Source organism: Phallusia mammillata, chromosome 2 (assembly GCF_965637545.1).
Source record: "Phallusia mammillata chromosome 2, kaPhaMamm4.hap1.1, whole genome shotgun sequence".
Classification (NCBI taxonomy): Eukaryota; Metazoa; Chordata; class Ascidiacea; order Phlebobranchia; family Ascidiidae; genus Phallusia; species Phallusia mammillata.
Window position 1 is genome coordinate 14584975 of NC_137253.1, and position 19236 is coordinate 14604210.

A 19236-nucleotide genomic window follows, 5' to 3' on the forward strand; every position below is an offset into this window, starting at 1 on the left:
TAAGTGACATAGACATTTATCTAAATCATTGGCGTATGTGTTGCTGAGTGTTTGAATGTTTGTATATGCTATGTTTGATACATGAACACAAGAGATTGGTGTTGCAACCAAAAGATAAGAAACTGATAATACAGAGCAGCTGTTGTTGGCTTTATGTTATCATACAACAGGTTCAACTGGTTTGATTATTACAGTTTATAACTTAATTTTATGAAAGTGTTCAGTGTTCTAACATTTCCTTTCTTTTGCTGCAGTTAAGGTTTACCTTGTTGTTTAACAAACCTTTTTTTGTTGATGTTATTTGTTTGGCAAAAAAATGTGCAAAGTGAGTTTGTTGGCCTTGATAAGTTTGTTTTGTACCTTTTTAGTTTTGAAATCAAGTTTTGTTTTTATGCATTGTCTATGCAGCCCAAGCAAAACTGTGTTTTGTTTATCAACGACAGTTATATATGCTAATTTTATTTTTTATGTCAGAAAAGTTTCAAAGTTTGTTAAAAAAACTACGTATTTTTTCTCTTGTTTCTTATTTGTGCTATAAACAGCAAATTTATCCAAAAAAAGTCCCAACAAAAGTGTTAGAAAAAATCGAAAAAACGTGCAAAACACGGATCGCTGTGATACATGATGATTTACCACCAGCAGAAGCAGAGCGCTAAAGTTCGGACGTAACTTCCTGATCATTTTTCGCTCGTAACGGCTGCGCTAATATGTCACGCTTGACGTGCGGCCGCCAAAATATCAGCCTGTGTTAAAGTTGTTCATGCAGGCTTTGGACGGTATTTACCTAAAATATAGCAGGCGCAGTTCGATCTGTGTCAGAGGCAGCTATAGCACTGGAAACGTTATTTTTGGGACTTTAATTTTACAATGCTCTTTAGTTTGGCTAGAATTGCACTTGTACCGTTAGATTAGATTGTAGACATTGATTAGTTGGTATGATTTGGGTAGGCTAGCTGTTTTGTTAAGTGGCAAGAGAAGTGCGCTGCAAGGCCTTTGAATGGAGTTTGGCGAAGACAAAGATGGAAATGACTCTAAAAACCGGGTGGGTGGTTGGTAATAACGTTGCAGTTACTATTTGGAAGTACTGTGCAATTAACAATGAGCTATTTTGGCAAAATGCTTATATTTATGTGGTTGTCCAAGTAGCCTAAATACAACCCGTCCTGTGTTTATTTCTTTTCCTTGGTGTTGTTTTTTCCCTAGCAGTTTATGTGATATACGTTAGCACCATAACGCAATACATGCATTGCGATTACATGTTTTCAAAGTGACTTCATGTCTTTGTTAAGACAAATAAATACTGTGCTTGATGCCCGGAAGAATTTTGTAGATATAATATTAGAACTGCATCTTAATAGAAGTTTAACAGTCAATCATTATTTTTAGTTACAGGGCAAATTTTTGGTTTCGTCCCATTCAATAGACGTCGCAGTAAAAGCGGCGAACAAGAAGTATAACAAACAAGTACGTGCGGTGAAAGTTTCAAAATGGAAGTTTGTCTCACTCGCTATCGGGCTAATCTGTCTCCAGTTACTCCAGGTTAGTGTTTTTCACAATGCATGTATATGTCACAACATGGTGGTTTTGCAATTTTCCCCACCATATGAAACTTTGCAATGATGGTGTTTTTGGCGAATCGCATGCAAAAGGCCTATCCTTGATTGTGTTAAATTTGTTTTTTTTAATAAAGTGAATAGTACAGTTATTTGTTTGTTTCTAGATAATCCTGGTCCAAATTATACATTTTCCGAGTTCGGTTCTCACTTGGCTTTTCACCGCATTTAGTGTTTTAACCATCGGTTTTAAGTTGATCGAGCAATGTTGGCCTCTACGAGCGAATTTTTCCAAAGCTAAAGAAGGTAAAGTAGTGGACACCATGCCGTATATGAATAAAACTAAATGTTTTTCTCAGGTGTACTGCCGATTTGGGAAAAAAAACAATTGATGGAATATACACAAATTGCAGCTTCTTGCGGTGGAGAAGTAAAAAACATCAACACAATGTTGTCGGAAGCTTTGTCGCCTGACCTCTAACAACAACATGTCATTGGTCAAGCAGACTTCTTCCGCTTAATAATAAATGATACGTCGAAAAGAAACGTGACCATTTCGTCCATGCAAATGCAGGCAAAAATCGCTTGTTTCTGTACTTTGACATTTGTTCCCGTGTTTGACTGATTTTCGCATTAACCAATTGGCACTTTTTAAATGTGCCAAACTTTTCCAGCTTGTTTACGTGTGAAGTATAATGTACCAATTTTAAAGACAAAAATATTGTCAAATATATGTTTCAAACAATACACACGCACGCACACGGTATCATTGCTACGTATTACTTGTTATCTGTGATTGTTCTCACGGTAAATGCCCACGAACTACTCCATAATTATATTTGTGCAAAAGAATGCGTGTTATTTTGTGCAAATTGTATGAAGTATAAAGCCATATCTTCATTTTAAGATATTATATAGCAGGAGTGGCCAGACTCGCTTCATGCTCGAGCCGCAGATCACAAAACTTAGTTCTAAAAGAGCCGCAACGCAAAAAATTAAAAACGAATTTATTCACTCACAATGAAGAGTAGGCTATCAAATAATGATTATTGTTATGTGGTGATAATGTGAGTCTTTACCTGGGCTGCAAGTTGTTTGAAATTAGGCTGATGTAATGGAAATTGTGTTTAGATTCGTAATGACGTTTAAAGTTACCAGTTTTGTAATGACTGAGCGAAGCTTGACGAACAAGACACACAGGTTTACCTCCACTATCAATGAATGCAAACTCCCCTCCCATTCTGTTTTAAAAGTTATATTTTCCTTTCTTTGTTTGCAATTTTTTTCTCAACGACATTCTTTTGGCCAAATTTTGCAGTTATTGCTAGTATAAGCAGCCATACAAATGTAAAATGCTTTTAATGTAAGACCTGACTTACATCTTCAATCATGACAATATATTTGAATACAATGCAGAAGCTAGCACGCTTCTGTACTATAGAATGTTCTTTTCGGTTTTCGGAATGGTTATCACACACAGTCAGTTTATTGCTAATACGTGATAGAATGCATTGTTTTATCGTCGGGTTAAACAATTCGGCAAGTTGGAGAAATGCATGTGCAACATTAAAGAGCCGCAATCAAAGACTGAAAGAGCCGCATGCTGCTCGGGAGCCGCAGTTTAGTCACCCCTGTTATATAGTGTCACTGGTTGCTATTGCAATAAATTGCCAAAAAGTTGTTTTTGTTTACAATACTGTACAACCCAACTGCAAACCAAGCAGCATTAGCGGTGTTTAAACTTATTTCATACACAACCGGTACTTCGTAAGCTCGAACGAAAACGGTAACTGGGCCATGTTATGATAATGCATAGAAAATCGTCGGATCGGGCAGAAAATCCGTTTCCAGGTTTCACTGAATTCGCAGAAGTTGTCGGTAATTGTCCTGTATTCGCAGGTAGTTTTTGCGTTCTATAAAGTACAGCTTTCACTTGTTGCTTTTAATCGCCCGCGGCGAAATAGCTGTGCTGAGACTGAACAGAATCGCTGATATCTAAGGAGAAAGCTTTGTTATATTTGAGTTTGTGTGGTAAAGTTAAGTTTGTTATTCTGTTTTGAAACTCGTATTACTGTAGAAAACTTGGATATGAATTCGGAAAAAGGTACGTTTTATACGCTGTGAATTGAGATTTAGGTGTTTTTGTTGAGATCTAAGGTTTTTGTTTTCTTCAGAACCTCTTATGAAAGAAATATCTTGTGAAACACCAACCTATTCTGCAGGTACATATAAATACATTGTTTGTGCAAAGTACTGCTAAGGTTATTTTTGCGCACAGTAAAGGGCAAAAACGCCGCGATATAATAATACAATACAAATAAAAAAGTACGTGATAATGTAATTTGGATTGAATGTTACATACAGACTAAGTTTTTCGTGTAAACTGTTTTTGTGTTTGATAGTTTTTGCTTTATTGAGGCAGCAAATGTATTCTAACCAAGGAAAAACATATTTGCAGCTTTGCTAAAACAGGAATATCCACAACCTACACAGTGTTTGCATAGTCAGTGTTGTCCGGCTGCCAATCGACTGGACCCAAACTCAACCTTAAAGACCACTGGAAAGAAAAAGTCACCATTCCTTCAAAGAGATTTAGAGGTAAAAACCTTTCTTTTTTGCATGTTGTTTAATTTCTCCTTTAAAACGTTCAGCAACTGGGTATTAATTAATCGCAGTGGCTACAGATTTCTCTACCTAGTTTGAAATGGACAAATCTTTTTACAGCGTTCACGCGAGCTCCGTAAAGAATGAATAACGGGATAACTGAATGTAGCGCGTAATACACAAATACAACTATAGTAACAACGTACTGTGATTTCCAATTACTTGGCAATGCCCGAATTATTCTTTTTGTATTCACTTGTAACTTTTAATTTCAGGTAAAAAATCCAAATGATATTGATATCAGAACATTGCTTGAACAGTTGGTAAAGCGATTCAGTAACGGGTATTGGAAATGGCGAAGACGGGCGACTGTGTTCAAATTTGCCAATCTCTTTGTTACAATAATCCTCATACTCTTGCAAGTAGCTCAGGTGAGAACATAAAAACGAACTCCCAAATTGGCAGATCTTTTGTCAATATACTGTCCAATTTAGTCGCATGGTTTTTTAACAGGTTGCAGTTTTTCAAGTTGCTTCTCTTGACTATAAGATTAAAACAACTGTTGCTACAATTCTGCCTGCAGTTACTGGCGCCGTGCTTGCCATACAGCAAAAACTAAAATGGTCGGAAAAGGCTATCAAAAGCAAGAAAAGTAAGTAATTTTGTTCGTTAAATTTTGTTGCCACTTTGAGGCGAATATATAAAACTTAACTTGTTTTTTAAGTATCTTTTGTACCGTTTATGAATACGGGTTGGATAAAAATAGGTCGAATCAATTTCGTGTTCCGGACGTAACGGTTATCGAGCACATGCTTCTGTTTATATCCCAGTATTATGGGCCCGTCGCATATGTTGAAACGAAATTTGCCGGTTTTACCTAGAATATTCGTCGAAATTGCAATAACTTTTTCGACAAATAGTTGATTACCCACACAGAGTTGCTTAGGGTAAACATAACAGCGTATAGGTTCTAAACTTCATTCCGCTTGTTTACCGCTTTGCAGATTTCGATGATAAAATTTACCCCACGTCTCTTTCACGTTTTCATTTTGCACCCCCCAAAAAAAAATTGGTTTGCTTTCATTTACTTTTATAGCATTTCAAATTGACCCCCGGTTGTGGATTTCTGTACAATGTAGTGTAGCCAGTAGTCACGTGACGAAATATGTGCAAAGCGCCGCTTTTTTGAACAAACTAAATTTAGGGAAATATGATTTACACAGGAATTACACATTCAAAAATAGCCAATCATTTTGTCTTATTTTCGGCATAAACGTGTTTTGACTGAACGCGCATCTTTTTCCTTTATGCTGCAAGTTTATACCTTGGTTACAGTAGTAGGGTCGAACACTGTCAAAGTTTTGCATTGTTTACAGGCGCAGCGTTGTGTAAGAAGTTGCGCAGTCACGCTGAGTACAGACTGGACTTGATGGAGGCTGGTGCCGTTTTGGATGATACTGTCAAATTGTGGAACGCCTCATTGCGTGTGGAATCAACCGAACTTCCTGCTTTTCTGATGGCTTATTGACAAATTTGTTGGATTTTTGGGGTTTAACACTCAGTGGTTTATCATCAGTTGCAGAAAAAATAAAATTCAACAAAAATATTGTTTGGCCTTTTTGTTTTTAGTTGCACAAGGAACAAGTTGATTCGCCAAAAGCTCATTTTGAGCTAAGCTAACGTCTTATTTAGTGATTCCACATTTGCTTTATTCTCATACAAAATTGAACTTTCACGTACAGTTGTGAAAAGGGTATGTTTTTTTAACGCGATAAAGCCTACTTGAATGCAGTTCCTTGACAACCGCACAAAACGAGTGTTTTACCTATTTGACTGTGTGTGTTCTGCTTTCCATCACCACAATCGCCTTTTGTGAAAATATACCTGATTAGTTTTGACAGGATTTAAGCCTTCCTGTGTAATAAGTTTATTGGTAGGGCGTGGTGGGCTGTTTTGCTCATTTTTGCATTTTTGCTGATGCGCGCAAAGCTATTGGTGTGTCGGTCGGAAACGGCTCTATTCAATCCACACAACGGTTTGCGCAGATTCTGATTTTCCCAGAACACTGGCAGTGTTGGGAGCGCGAACGGGAAAACATCCTACCATGTTGCGTGTTTCCAAAAGACAAACCGACCAATGCTATTATTCAACTGTACACATCCGCTGCAGTGAACTCACATATTTGTTATTTTTGGTGAACTTCCACGTCATTTTTTTGATTTGCTTTTACGGCTTTTATGGACCTTAAAAATACGTTGGAGAATTTGGTTGTGGTTTTTGGATAGCTGTGTATAGTGCATTGGCTTTTGTATTATTGAGAAGTAATTTTCAAGATGTCGTTGACAACTGAAACCAGTAAGTTTGTTGTTTTGTTTCCTAATTGCAGCCTATATTTTTATCATGTATTGTTTTAGCTCCGTTGCTCACTACACCAGCCACCACCACTCTCTCCACATCGAGCAGTGGTAAGTCTTTATATATACGATAAAATCGTGTAGTTTATTCTTAAACCTATACCACAGTCCCCTGTATTAAAAAGTCTGTCATATAAACCTGCTTTAAGACGCAACGCATCTTTATGATAAGTTTGGGATGACGTATTACTCTTTCTTATAGGAACAGCAACCACAAGCCTAACAACAACAAAAGCAACAACCGCCGCTGCCAACACTGCAGCAACAACAACAAATACTACTACTACAACAACAGCCACAGAGGCTACAACTGCAAAAACAACTGATAGCAAGAAGGTTAAAGCGTCTGCTCCGTTTCTACATCGAAAAATCGAGGTTCGTTATGACGAAATAAATATCTAGGTTCACAAACTGCCTGATTGAAGTAGAACTGCACTTGGTCTACTATCTTCTTTTTTTATATTTATCGAAAATTTTATAGATAATCAGCTGTTTTCTTTCTTTATAATATTCGATCAAAAAATTTTCTTGACGGCTTGCTAGTTCGTTTTAATCATGTTTTTTTATTGTTAGTGCGTAAAAACACTCTTGCATGGGTATTTATCGCAAAGAAATGAAATCATTTTTTTTCGTGCAGGTGAAAAATCCTCTGGAAATAGACAACAAGATTTTGCTGCAAAATATGAAAACGCGATTGGAGGCAAGCCGCGAAAAATGGAGAAAGAAAGCAAAACTATTTCGATTTGTAAACATGTGTGCCACTGTTCTCATTATTCTTATACAACTGGCACAGGTACGTTCATAAAGACTAAATAAATGCTAATAACAGTTGAAGATACTTAGGAACACTATAAACGGACTTGAAAACTAAGTTCGAGATGTGTATGGTAAAATCTTAGAGACACTCGGATTGTCTTTTTAAACTCGAAAGTTTAATGTCAAGTAAGTTTTTTTGACAAGAACATGCGCTTGTTTCTTTCCACTTGATTTCCTTTGTTTCCATGTCCTATCTTTATCTTTAATACACGCCTTTACCTCAACAAGCAAAGGACTTGTTTTTTTGCATTCTACTGTTTTCCTTACGACGTTTTGACGTTAAGTCGCTGACATCATACACATATTTTGTTTAATTTAAAAGGATTCTAGTTATGAACGCCATTTCCGTACTGTTCTTGTTATAAACGTTATTTTGATTTTATGAAGCTTTCCCTATAGAATTTTGACAACACTTCAATAAACAGAAACATTCAATCTTTTTAATCATTACTTTGTTTAGGTTGTGGTGTTTCAACTGCCGGTGATACCCTCAACAGTTCAAAAAGCAGTCGCTACAATTCTTCCTGCTCTTACGGGATCTATTATCGCCCTGCAACTTAAGCTAGGCTGGACAGAAAAATCGGCCAAATGCAAAAAAAGTTAGTATGGGTTGAAATGCACGTTACGTTTTTGAGGCGTTAACCTTTTTGAGATTTAATGAGTTAAATGGCGCCTAAAGCATTCATTGAGACATTGTTTCATACACAAATGTGTAGAAAAGTTAAGTTTAACAATACATTAAATACACTAGTGAGGCAAATATTGTCGCACAGTTTTTTAATAACTTTACCAACATTTATATAATCCTGATGAAGGCGTTTTGTATGGGACATCGATACTTCGAATATTTATAATAAAAACTGCTGGAAGAGCATTACTCGTTTACACATTATGCCTAGCAGCAGCATCTTATTTACCAGCATTTGTTATGTTCAAAACAATCTGCTTTATTGTGATGTTTTTTTTTGGAACTTTCATTTATTTTGCAGCCGCTCAAACTTTCAGCGAATTGGCACACCATGTTGTATATCGGCTGGAAATGTTGGAATCGGGTGGTATCCTTACCGACTCCGTCAGTGTGTGGAATGCTTCTTTGCAGAAGGAGGGTGTTTCACCTGCATTTATAATACCTTATTGAATCCGTGCTGTTCTTGATAAATTGCCTGTTCCACTAAGGTACATGGTTTCGGGATTTTCGTTCACAGAATGCTGAATAAATGTTGTTTAACTCACGTTCGTGCTGCATAAACGGGGTCAATCGGTGTCGTGGTATAGCTGCAGATTAATTAAGTGTCAATCTCATTGATTGATTGATGTTTTTTTTCACATGAGAGTAAAACACAAACAACAAACGTGTATGTCGTGCAGTGAAAAAAACAACAACTTTGTTTTCCGATGATCGGAGGCAAAAAGTTTGAATTTGTTTAACTTACTAATTAGGTTGCCAAAATATTTTTTGTGTTTCTTTACAAACAAAAGCGAACAAAAAATTAACTTCACTACAATTGTTCCACGTATGTTTTAACAAAATTTGTTATTCAAAGATATTGTTGTTAAGAGTGAAAAGTTTCTGGTATTGTTTCATTACCGAAGCTAGTGTTCTAAGAAAAAGTTGTTTTGGCAGTTCAGTGGTAAATTAGAATATAATATCTAACTTGCTGATTTTGTAAAGCTGTTCATCCACTTTACCGCACCAAACCTTCGATTCACGATTTGCGAAAATAAACGACCTTTAAAGATTGTATAAATGTTAAATCTATGGTTACGTCGTTAGGCTTCTTATCTATGCGTTGATTTTAGTGGATTGGCGTTTTTAGTGATTTTTCTGATAACATTGCTTGTAATGCAAACTTCGAAGTCGATCAGTGTGAGATCTGCAGCGGTTTGCAGACGGCACACATCTACAATATTCCACATTACATTCCAATTTTTTTTAAATAAGTTTCACTATGTCTTGCCAAATGCAATTCAATTTCATTTGTGCATTTGTAGCGCAATTAATCGATTTTCATGAAAATAACGAGGCTAAGATAATGACCAATTTTTTGTTGACCAAATGGACTCGGAAAGTGTCAAATGATGCAGAAATAAATGATTGTTTCGTGTTTCCGATCGTGTATTTGCGATCGCCAGTCGCTTTGCCGAATGTATACCAAGTTAGGAAAAAAATGATTGCTCTTGGTGTACATTGCTGCAGACTACAGGGAAATGTGAAATTTGCCAAATTATCGTTTGTGAAAAACACTTTACCTGGCCTGCACTACGTCCTAATGCCGTCAATATTGCAGAATCCAAGCGTTGTACATATTGCACGTTTTTTTGCACCTTTAGTGCCAAAAAAGTCTTGCGTTTTTTCGATATAGTGGCTACATTGTGCTGCAATTTCGTTGGTTATACCGTGGTTTTTGCATGGTTTATATCGAACGGTCGTGTGTATTGGATAACAATCCGCACCTCCACGTTTTCAGCAACGGTTTCCTACACTGTTTGTGATAATGAGCTTAAAATCCACGGGTGAAAGTCGAAAGCACAAACCGCTAGATGGGTCAACTTTTAAACCCACAAAGAAGGGCTGAATCTTTGCTGCAATTTGAGACGGATCATACCCGTTCGAGAAGCTAGTTAGACGGAATGCGACTTAAGGCATGACTGCGCTTTGTCGACGGCTTAAACCCTGTTTTCCATCAACAAGTTTTTTTCAGCAAGAAGTGAGCGTTCACGAAATAGCCAGGCCCTTTTTAAGTCAAATCGTGATTGCGCTGTGTCAGAGAAAGACGAGAAGAGTGTTTGTGAAAGGGAGCAGAAAAAGAAACACCCGCCCCCCATGTTGCAGGGAATTAATTTTTGCAGAAAAAAATATGTTAATTTCATCATGCTTTTTCGGCATTGCGTATGTCTAATTTCCAAGATGTCTGAGGATAAGGTTGTAGCTGTTTGTAGAATCATAGAAGTTGTGATTTTTTAGTAGAAGTTGGATTTGTGTTGCAAGAAAGCGAAATGTATATTGCAGTTTATTAAAGCATAGGTTATGCGAACTAAGTTATCACAATCTCTTTTTAATTGAAATGCATTGTGCTGGAATTTTGTAGTGCTTAAACATTTTCTGACTTTAAAGGAAATAGACTTTTTTAATACTTGTTTGGTGTCAGTGGGAGTGTAATACTATGGGTGGAGAGGGTGAAGACAAATCGAATAATGGAGATTCAGGTGCCACCAAGAAGAAGCAACCACCTTTTTGGGAACGTGAAATTAAGGTGTATAATCTTTTGGAATAATACGGTATCATGCGCAAAACGCTTTAACATAGTTTGTTTTATTGTGTTCAAGTATGTCAAGTGTTGTATTTATAGATTGAAAACCCGAAAGATGTGGACCCACAGACGTTGCTTTCAAACATGCATGCAAGATACGTGAAAAGTTTTCGGCAATGGAAACACCAGTCAAAGGTGTTTAAATGCGCCAACCTCACCGTTACACTTGTCATCGTTATGGTGCAAGTAATGCAGGTTAGTATGTTTAAACTACAAAATTGTGTGCTCTACTTTTTGTGGTATTTGGTTCCGCATCTTGAGATAAATTTTTATTGCACGAGAAAAGAAACCTAGAAAATAAATGTATGCCGAACAAGAGGTAATGACTTTCTCCTTTTAAAAACAACGGATCTTTGTGTTCACGCACCGACGGCTGTTGAAACTACATAGTAACCGCTGTTTGCTTTCCACCTTTGCCGCGTTATGCATTAAGTGTTTTGCACTCACAAAATGTATTCTGTTTTCAATATTGTTTTGGATTGACTGCTTTTAAAATTTTAACGAAACCGTAAATGACACAGAAAAAGAATGTCTTTGACATTAAATTGTAGAAATAAAACAGTATGGTCAATTTATATTCGTATTTAGTCTGTGGTATTTTAGAAAACGCTAGATTGTTTTGTGTTGTACGTCACCACCTGTATTGGATTATGTGAACATTTCCCAGTAACAGACTTTAACGAAAAATTCTGCTTACAGGTTGTGATATTTCAATTTCCTGGAATTAGCACAGATGTGAAAAGTGGAATAGCGACCATTCTTCCTGCGGTGACTGGTGCTGTTTTGGCCATTCAACTTAAACTGGGCTGGGCTGAAAAATCGGTGAAATGTAAAAAAGGTTAGAAAGCAACCCATGGCCATTCATATGTTAAAAACACAAACGCTGATTTTTGCGATTTATTTTACAGCTGCAAGACTTTACAACAAACTGAGCAACCACACACAGTACAGACTGAACATAATGGAAGCAGGTGGACATATTACAGACACGGTGAAAGTGTGGAACACTGCTCTTATAACAGAAGCCTCAGAAATTCCGCCGTTTCTTGTCGCCTACTAGTTACCAATACGTGTATATTTTTTATCTCTGTACATTTTTTGTATATTATGTAAAATAAATTACATTGCTACCGGCGTTGTAAATGCTTATTCATTCAAGACTAAATTCCAGTACCTTTATTTCACCTCCTTTTGCTACTCGTGCATGTTTTTTTAATGTTTTTGTCACTGGTCCAAAATCGTTTGTTGTCATGTCGTCTTGCCCTAATTTCAAACAAATGTTGTTGTTCGCGCGTGGCAAAGTTCCAGGCTGAACCAAACAATACAGAGTTGATTAAACTCTAAAATAGTTTTATTTTGTGGTGGTTCAAGTTTAAGGTATAAAAAATGACCCAACATGTACATTATCATGAATGGGTGGACAATTTTGAGCTAGTCGTTGCACAAACTGGTGTTCTTAGAATAACGACCCTTTCATCGTAAGTGCGAGAAATTGTACAAAAAATGATTTGACAACATGGGTTTAATCGTGGTGGCACAATCCGTTTGTGCGTGATCGTCGAACATGTATTTAGGCATGTTGGGGATGAACTAAAGTTCGTGCGATTCCAAGTAATAAAATGTTTTCGTGCTAAAATTCAACGTATGTTCACTGTTCTATCCCGCAGTGTGCAATGCAGACAGTGCACTCAGTTTCGACCTTTAGGTCTCATCCGTGCAGCTGGTAACAAGAGATAGGCCGTATCCGCTAGTGTAGCCACCTTACGACACTCCTTGTTTGGAGTAAGAGGCTAAAAACTATTCCTCAACTATTCTGTTCAACGCCCAACTGTTCATAAACCACAGAGAAAACTGGCTCACTATGACCAAGCAACTGCTTGGGAACCAAAGTGATGTCGCCCTAGTGTCACACTATCAATGTTGAAAGCATCAAGGTCAATAAATCATTTCTTGATACACTGATGCCAGAAGAACATTTTACAAAACAGTTTGGTTGCAACACAAAATCATGTTTGTCTGTATGCGTGTATGTCTGTTTTCCTGTATGTCTGTTTATTGAAATACATAACTGCCTGAAAAGTTTTGCAACAAACTGTTTTCGAACGCAGGTTACCGTGCTTGAAATGAAGGAATTAAACGAGCGACAGAGAGCTGAACATGCCACTCGTATGTACAACAAACTCAAATCCTCATTAGATGAAATGCAGGACAGAAATAATGAATTGGAAAACAAGTTTGCACAGGTAACTTAACGTGATTTGGGATGTGACCAAACTACGCCTTGCCTACAGAAAAACATTTGCTCCAGAAACGGGACAAAAAACGTCCAAACTTATCCTGTCAGTTTTAAAAGAAAACCGTTTTATCGGCATCTTTCCAAACCGCAAACAAAGCAAGCTATAGCATGTATGTTTTTTTCCTTAAATGAAGCCTTAAAAAGTATCTGTTGATAACACGTTTGTCCAAAATTTCTCAAAAACTTGTATCGCTGCGTTGAAATTTTTAATTCTATGATTTATTTCCTGACATAGGCTAAATTAGTTGAAAAAACGAATACTATTTTCATTTTCAAATTTAATTTCTGTGTGAGAAATATTTTGCCAACCTATTACCTGTCAAGTATGTGTAGTACGTTTGGAAGGGCTTGTACATTGTTTTCAATTCAGCTCTTTTGTTTGGACAGCTAACGAAGTTAAACCTGTCAGCTCAACAAACGGAACGAGAATTGCGCGACGAACTTGCCGAGGTTGTTCCACGATCAGTCAGTGATGCTGACCGCAAGAAACTGCAGAAAGTTGACGAAGAACTGGCAAAGTCAAAGGTAAAAATAACCCAATCTTTTTGACTACTAACTATTTTTTTATGTTTTCTTTTCCATTATCTTAATTTCTACAAATTGATCCTTCACTTTCAACCTACGCTAAAATGCCCTTTGCACAGACGACTACTCGTATTTTGTATTAGTTTTTTTTTGCTGGGCATGTGACATCAGAACCAAAAAAATAGTTAGTGCAGTAACTTGCTTTTTTTAGAAAGTTTTTAATCAAATTTGATCAAAATTAGCGTTGTTGATTAAAATAGCAATTACCACAACGTTGCAAATTTTACTGCCAAAGAAAAATTTGATGTTGGGACCATCCCTACTGGTTTAATATGTTTCATTTAAGAACTATCACGAATCTTTTGATGCAATGTTTTGCAGGTAAAGATCTCGCAACTGCAGGACATGGGTGACATTGCTCACAACCAACTTCGCAGTGTTCAGTCTCAACAACAAGCAAGAGATCGAGAGATTAAATCCCTGCGTGAACAAGTTCGAACTTTCCAGGTCCAGGGTGATGAGAAGGCTCTCATAGGTGCGTTGTGCTCCAGAATTTCTTGCAGTTATCTATTAATTAGGACAGTGGTTCTCAACCTTTCGTGGACCGTGCCCCCCTAAAAGTAACTTTTGGACCTCATGGCCCCCTTCAGGTAACCCTTTTAAAACCCCTTTAAAAAATGTAATTGGCAATCTCATGTTGGAATTCGGTACTAATTTCGGGCCGAATACAATAAACAAGAATCCGTAATCGTAAAAACCTGAATATAGACAAATAGTATGTGAAATAGTCGGATAAATTAGGGAATAAAGTTAAAAAGGAAATGGATTTTAGTGGGTGTTTCTGGTGAACCTACACCCGTGGCTCCCCTGGGGGCCATGGGCCCTGGTTGAGAACCACTGGACTAGGAATTGATCACAAAACTATGGCAATTTTTGGTAATTATGGGTCCCCTTCCCTGAAGGGGACACATATTGATTTTACTCAAATTGTGTTTTTTTTTTCTTCTTTTTTCTTCTCCCCAAAGTTTGTCCGACTCGTTTTTCCATCAAATCCTTGATGGATTTGCATGAAATTTACACAGATGGTAGATGTAGTTATGTAGATGTGCATCCTACTTTGTTTTTGTTGATAACCCCAGTATTTACCCCGCTAGCCCCCTAAAATGGGTATTTTTTCCCAAAGTTTGTCCGACTCGTTTTTCCATCAAATGTTTGATGGATTTGGCTGAATTTACACAGATGGTAGATGTAGTTATGTAGATGTGCTTCCCACTTCGTTTTTGTTGATAACCCCAGTATTTACCCCGCTAGCCCCCTAAAATGGGTGAGTTTTTAAACAGTGTCAGAATTGGCTGAAATTTGGATAGCTTGTAGAGTATGCCATTTATAGATGTCGATTGGTGTGTTCAACCATGTAGCCCCATCATTTACCCCACAAGCCCCTAAAGTGTAAAACGTATTTGTATGTTACTGGGCACCACAAACGAAAGATTTCTGTTGCTCAATAGTGTTACAAGGGCAAGCAGTTGTATGTTACTCTTTTATGACTTTGTGGATTGCTTGGTGAACGTTAGTTAGGGGGTTGTTAACAGCCCTATGACATCTGAAACATTAACGGTTGTTGCTCAAAACACCTCTAGTGGTCGAAATTTTAAACATTGGCGGATTGGGCTGAAATTTTGCAGTACTATTGATTGAGTCATTGAGATTTCATATTTTTTTAGTTTGAGTGTCTGACCCCATTAGTTACCCCACTAGTCCCCTACAATGGGTCAGTTTTTTAAACAGTGTCGGGATTGGATAAAATTTGGGGTAGTATGTGGACTATGCTATTTGTAGGTTTCAGTTGATGTGTTTTACCTTTAGCCCCAACATTTACTCAACTAGCCCCCTAAAATAAATGAACTTTTAAAAAACATTCTAATTATATGAAATTTTGCAAAGTTTATTAAACATACTCAAATGTTATGTTTTTACATAGTATTATTATTTAAGCCCAGTGCCGATCACTGCGTTTACCTTACAACACCAAACTTTCACATGGTTATCTCTTGAAATGCATTATCTACAACTTTGCATGTGTGGGGACCCATGAGCTTCTGCTTGCAGAAACAACTAAGGTTATAAAAGATAGTGGATGGTATGGGACCCAATATAAAATAAGCATAGGAAATATATCAATGTTTTAAAATAGGTTGTAGTGTATATGCAAGGGCAATATGTGCTAAGCCACCCTTCTAGTTATCAAACAGAAATAGATGCAGTACCGGAAGTATTGGGTTATGAATTCTAAATGATTCTCGGTGTCTGACTAAAACCTGCATTGCGTAATAATTATAAAAAACTCATTATAAAGGATCTTAAAAGTTAAAACATTTTTGTTAAAACTTTCTGTAAAATGGCGAATAATGAATAATTATACGTTATACGTGTATGATATCTTGAGCGCACTTGACCAAGCATGGTATTAACACAAAATGCACAGTATTCGTTGAAACAACGCAAGCAATGCGGCTTATACTCGTGGGTATACATTAAAGTAGGTGATATATTCTACCTTAGAACTTAAGGACATCGAAGAGTGTTGTGTTGATGAACAATATCAAGTAGTACCCCGGTTTCATGCATTGATTGTAATCGGTTTTGTACGAAATATTTTGCAGGGGAACTCAACCACCAGATACTTAATCTACAAGCGAGTGAAGCGGACGCGCAGAGGCGACTCGATGTGACAAGCAAAAATGTGATGAAACTGCAGGCGCACATCATCAAGCTTGAGAAACAAATTGGTAAGTTGCACAACAACAAATTTGACAATTATACAACAACATCAACGATTAAACGGTTTAAATACTTGAAATCTTTGAATGTGTTTTATTCTGTACAACGTGTCTCTTTATTGGTGTTAATAATTACTAAACTGCTGCAGAATTGCGTTTTTATTTCTACGCGCTTAGTGTGTTAGGTGATAAGCAAAGAAGATTTATTCTGTGCAAAGTACATCTTTTAGTTTATTGGTTTTCTCATGTTATTTCAGATGACAAGGAGGACGCCATATATTTGACTCGCACCGAATCCAACAACAGAAATCGACAACTTAAGAAAACTATACAGAGCTTACGTCAGCAATTTAGTGGGGCTCTGCCAATTGCTCAACAGGAGAAATTTGCAAAGTCTATGATCAGGTATTGTTTACAACGATGGTTCTCAACCTTCTACTGATCGCGTACAACCTGACGACATTTTCTGGCACTGCGTACGGGCACCTAAATCTTCTTTAAATGGGTAGACCAAGAGCTAAACTTTTGACTATAGACTATAGTCTAGCATATTTCCGAAACCAGAGAGGTTTGCAAATTCAAAAGAATGTCCAATACGCATTTCGCCCAATACCAGGGCTGATCAATTGGGTCAGTTAAGTTGACCTAAAATTAAAATGAGTTTAATAGAAAGCTACTCGCGTACCACTTGAAAAGCTCCAGCGCACCACAAGTGCTATGCGTACGAAAAGTTGAGAACCACTGGTTTACAAAAATGGGTGATGATAATTTCAAAATTCCAATAAACGGTGAAACATGTTTGTTTTAAAGCAATCGGGACTTGTATTTTTACGCCCAATGCCATTTTTAAACTGGCTTGATGCTTTTGTTCTGATGTAACGTGATAAAATACAATTGGGCTGGTCGCTCGTAATCAGATTAAAGCAAAAAAAATACTAGTTTAAAATTATTTTTATAAACAAAAATCCCTAATTATTGTTATAATCCACAAAATTAGGTTGGGTTTTTAATGTGATACCGTTTTGAAAGTTCTTTGGTTAAATTTGTATAAGTAGCTCTTGGCCTAAAGACAAACTTTAACGCAGACTACACGAGGACAAGGCTTTGATTCAGAAGGAATTGAAGAGGACGAGAAAAGAACGTGAAAAGTTGGAAGACAAGCTAGCCGAGACAGAGATTAAGCAACAAGGTTTGGAGGAGTTGCGAAAAGCCATTCAGGTATTATGAAAAATATAGTGCAACAAACTTACCCAAACTTTTGGGACCTTAATTGCTACCTGGAAAAATTAAACACATAGCGGACCAAAAGCTTTCGCAAATCAGGACAGGAAAATCAAGCATCAGGCCTATCGCACGTTTCAATATCTAGTGACATCAAAGCGAAATTGTTTGTCATTTTTCTGAAGGCAACGTATATTATTTTAAAAAGAAACTCCTGTTTAATGTGTTTGTAAACAAGTATAGAGCTTAACAGTTAACGACGCATATAAAACGAAAAAAATCACATTTTTTTAACGACTACCGTCTCTTCCTATCATTTTTTTTACTTACCTGATAAATAAAATCGACGGTTTTATGTCTTAAGGCACTTTTTAGCCTCAGTTTTTTTTCTAACACTTCGACTAAAACATGTGGTAGCAAAGGATTGTTTTAAACAATTTAGGACGGTCGTGGGGCGGACAAACTTACCGAATGGAGTCAGAGAATGGATTTGCTTCGGCTGCAGGACATGAAGCTACAACGACAGGTAAACTTGTACAGATGTAATCAATCCACCTACTGACTAAAGCAAAAACTATTTAGTTATTTTTCAATGTGTAAGTTTTAAACCTAATCATTATGACGTGTAAGAATCTCCCGTTGTGAATTGTTGTTACGTGACTTTGCGTTGTGTAGGTTGTAAGGCAGAACGAACAAATAAAATACCTGGAAAATATGAACATGCAACACGAAAGGACGGTGTCCAGCTTAGAGGAAGATCTTGTGCAGATGTTGAAGGTATTTGTAATGCTCTTGCTTTCAACCATCATCAATCGTTTTCAGTTTGCTGTCAGTGTTTGTAAAAAAACGTTTTCTGTACGTTTAGGCTCAAGAGTCCCACCAGGTCGAGTGGGAAATGCGTGAAACTGAGCTGGAAAGATTACTTGACCAATTCCAATCCCGACAACACGAAGTGGTCAGGAAAGCAAGGAGGTATAATATTGTTGTGCTGCAGTAAACTTGTTTGTACCTCAAGTAAATTAAAATTAAGATTGTCATGATTCTTATGGCTTTAAAGTACAACAAGAGGCAATGGAAATATGTAGAATTACCATTTGTATTTGAACAACGTTTTCAAAATTTTAATATTGCATCAACGGTCCTACCCATACGTTTAATATGTATTTAAGTAAACTCTTTGGAAATCTGTGTGTCGAAACGAGAGATAAAAATGTTTATGACATGTTTTGTGTGATAAAATATTTTCGAGAACATTTTATTTAAGTCCGACATTTTTTATTGATTTTCACACAGGTTGGATGATATTGCTGAAACAATTCCCGATCCCTCACTTCCAGTTGAACGTCAACTCACCGACGCTCTTGAAAGCATTAAGAAACAAAGCAGGACAATAAGGGATCTGCAAGGGCAGCTTAAAGTGTGTATTAGAACACGTTTTATTAGAACGCCTGCAAAGGTCCAAACCACGCCTAGAAATACTTGTATTATGTTCAGTGTATATATGTTATACACTAGGCCTACCATATTTCCATCCCCCAAAAGGAGGACACATTGTTAAAAAGGATTTGAGCCCACCCAAAAAAAATTTAGAAAAAAGCTTTAGAAATTAAATGATATACAATATAGTTTGGATAAAGCTTAACGTTTATCACAACATTAAAATAAGCCTGTATTTTTGAAAAGGAAAACCTGTATTCTTTAAAAAATTAGCTGAAG

The 19236-nt window shown here is 36.9% G+C and overlaps 5 protein-coding genes across 5 annotated transcripts in view; all 5 read left to right on the forward strand.

Moving 5' to 3' along the window:
• LOC145212133 (centrosomal protein of 290 kDa-like) overlaps nucleotides 1-19236 on the forward strand; it is a 46174-nt gene that overhangs the window by 9116 nt on the left and 17822 nt on the right. Inside the window, exons 22-31 of the mRNA XM_080080169.1 lie at nucleotides 12807-12941; nucleotides 13382-13519; nucleotides 13901-14054; nucleotides 16183-16308; nucleotides 16557-16704; nucleotides 17385-17517; nucleotides 17963-18046; nucleotides 18196-18297; nucleotides 18386-18492; nucleotides 18814-18937. Of these exons, the coding sequence (XP_079936295.1) occupies nucleotides 12807-12941; nucleotides 13382-13519; nucleotides 13901-14054; nucleotides 16183-16308; nucleotides 16557-16704; nucleotides 17385-17517; nucleotides 17963-18046; nucleotides 18196-18297; nucleotides 18386-18492; nucleotides 18814-18937 (1251 nt within the window). The remainder of the gene's footprint in view (nucleotides 1-12806; nucleotides 12942-13381; nucleotides 13520-13900; nucleotides 14055-16182; nucleotides 16309-16556; nucleotides 16705-17384; nucleotides 17518-17962; nucleotides 18047-18195; nucleotides 18298-18385; nucleotides 18493-18813; nucleotides 18938-19236) is intronic.
• Nucleotides 6-3190, forward strand: LOC145212139 (uncharacterized). Its single transcript, XM_080080176.1, has 4 exons — nucleotides 6-1042; nucleotides 1387-1539; nucleotides 1721-1859; nucleotides 1913-3190. The coding sequence occupies exons 1-4, from the start codon at nucleotides 998-1000 to the stop codon at nucleotides 2032-2034; spliced, it is 459 nt and encodes a 152-aa protein (XP_079936302.1). The 5' UTR covers nucleotides 6-997; the 3' UTR covers nucleotides 2035-3190.
• Nucleotides 3573-6060, forward strand: LOC145212137 (uncharacterized). Its single transcript, XM_080080173.1, has 6 exons — nucleotides 3573-3657; nucleotides 3728-3775; nucleotides 4012-4151; nucleotides 4433-4588; nucleotides 4671-4809; nucleotides 5534-6060. Exons 1-6 carry the CDS (start codon nucleotides 3642-3644, stop codon nucleotides 5683-5685), a joined length of 651 nt encoding a protein of 216 aa, XP_079936299.1. The 5' UTR covers nucleotides 3573-3641; the 3' UTR covers nucleotides 5686-6060.
• LOC145212136 (uncharacterized) lies at nucleotides 6117-8619 on the forward strand. The gene is made up of 6 exons (XM_080080172.1): nucleotides 6117-6512; nucleotides 6572-6622; nucleotides 6774-6946; nucleotides 7209-7364; nucleotides 7848-7986; nucleotides 8377-8619. The coding sequence occupies exons 1-6, from the start codon at nucleotides 6491-6493 to the stop codon at nucleotides 8523-8525; spliced, it is 690 nt and encodes a 229-aa protein (XP_079936298.1). The 5' UTR covers nucleotides 6117-6490; the 3' UTR covers nucleotides 8526-8619.
• On the forward strand, nucleotides 9273-12044 carry LOC145212138 (uncharacterized). Its single transcript, XM_080080175.1, has 4 exons — nucleotides 9273-10641; nucleotides 10738-10893; nucleotides 11398-11536; nucleotides 11607-12044. The coding sequence occupies exons 1-4, from the start codon at nucleotides 10552-10554 to the stop codon at nucleotides 11756-11758; spliced, it is 537 nt and encodes a 178-aa protein (XP_079936301.1). The 5' UTR covers nucleotides 9273-10551; the 3' UTR covers nucleotides 11759-12044.

Excerpts from the sequence above, each read along its gene's own strand:
- LOC145212137 (XM_080080173.1), top strand. Across the intron at positions 3,776-4,011 it reads AACACCAACCTATTCTGCAG|CTTTGCTAAAACAGGAATAT; the intron begins GTACATATAAAT and ends ACATATTTGCAG. Across the intron at positions 4,589-4,670 it reads TACTCTTGCAAGTAGCTCAG|GTTGCAGTTTTTCAAGTTGC; the intron begins GTGAGAACATAA and ends GTTTTTTAACAG.
- LOC145212138 (XM_080080175.1), top strand. The coding sequence starts at position 10,552 with ATGGGTGGAGAGGGTGAAGACAAATCGAATAATGGAGATTCAGGTGCC. Across the intron at positions 10,642-10,737 it reads TTTGGGAACGTGAAATTAAG|ATTGAAAACCCGAAAGATGT; the intron begins GTGTATAATCTT and ends TTGTATTTATAG. Across the intron at positions 11,537-11,606 it reads ATCGGTGAAATGTAAAAAAG|CTGCAAGACTTTACAACAAA; the intron begins GTTAGAAAGCAA and ends TTTATTTTACAG.
- LOC145212139 (XM_080080176.1), top strand. The coding sequence starts at position 998 with ATGGAGTTTGGCGAAGACAAAGATGGAAATGACTCTAAAAACCGG. Across the intron at positions 1,540-1,720 it reads TCTGTCTCCAGTTACTCCAG|ATAATCCTGGTCCAAATTAT; the intron begins GTTAGTGTTTTT and ends GTTTGTTTCTAG. Across the intron at positions 1,860-1,912 it reads TTTTTCCAAAGCTAAAGAAG|GTGTACTGCCGATTTGGGAA; the intron begins GTAAAGTAGTGG and ends TGTTTTTCTCAG.
- LOC145212136 (XM_080080172.1), top strand. The coding sequence starts at position 6,491 with ATGTCGTTGACAACTGAAACCA. Across the intron at positions 6,513-6,571 it reads GTCGTTGACAACTGAAACCA|CTCCGTTGCTCACTACACCA; the intron begins GTAAGTTTGTTG and ends GTATTGTTTTAG. Across the intron at positions 7,365-7,847 it reads TTCTTATACAACTGGCACAG|GTTGTGGTGTTTCAACTGCC; the intron begins GTACGTTCATAA and ends TACTTTGTTTAG.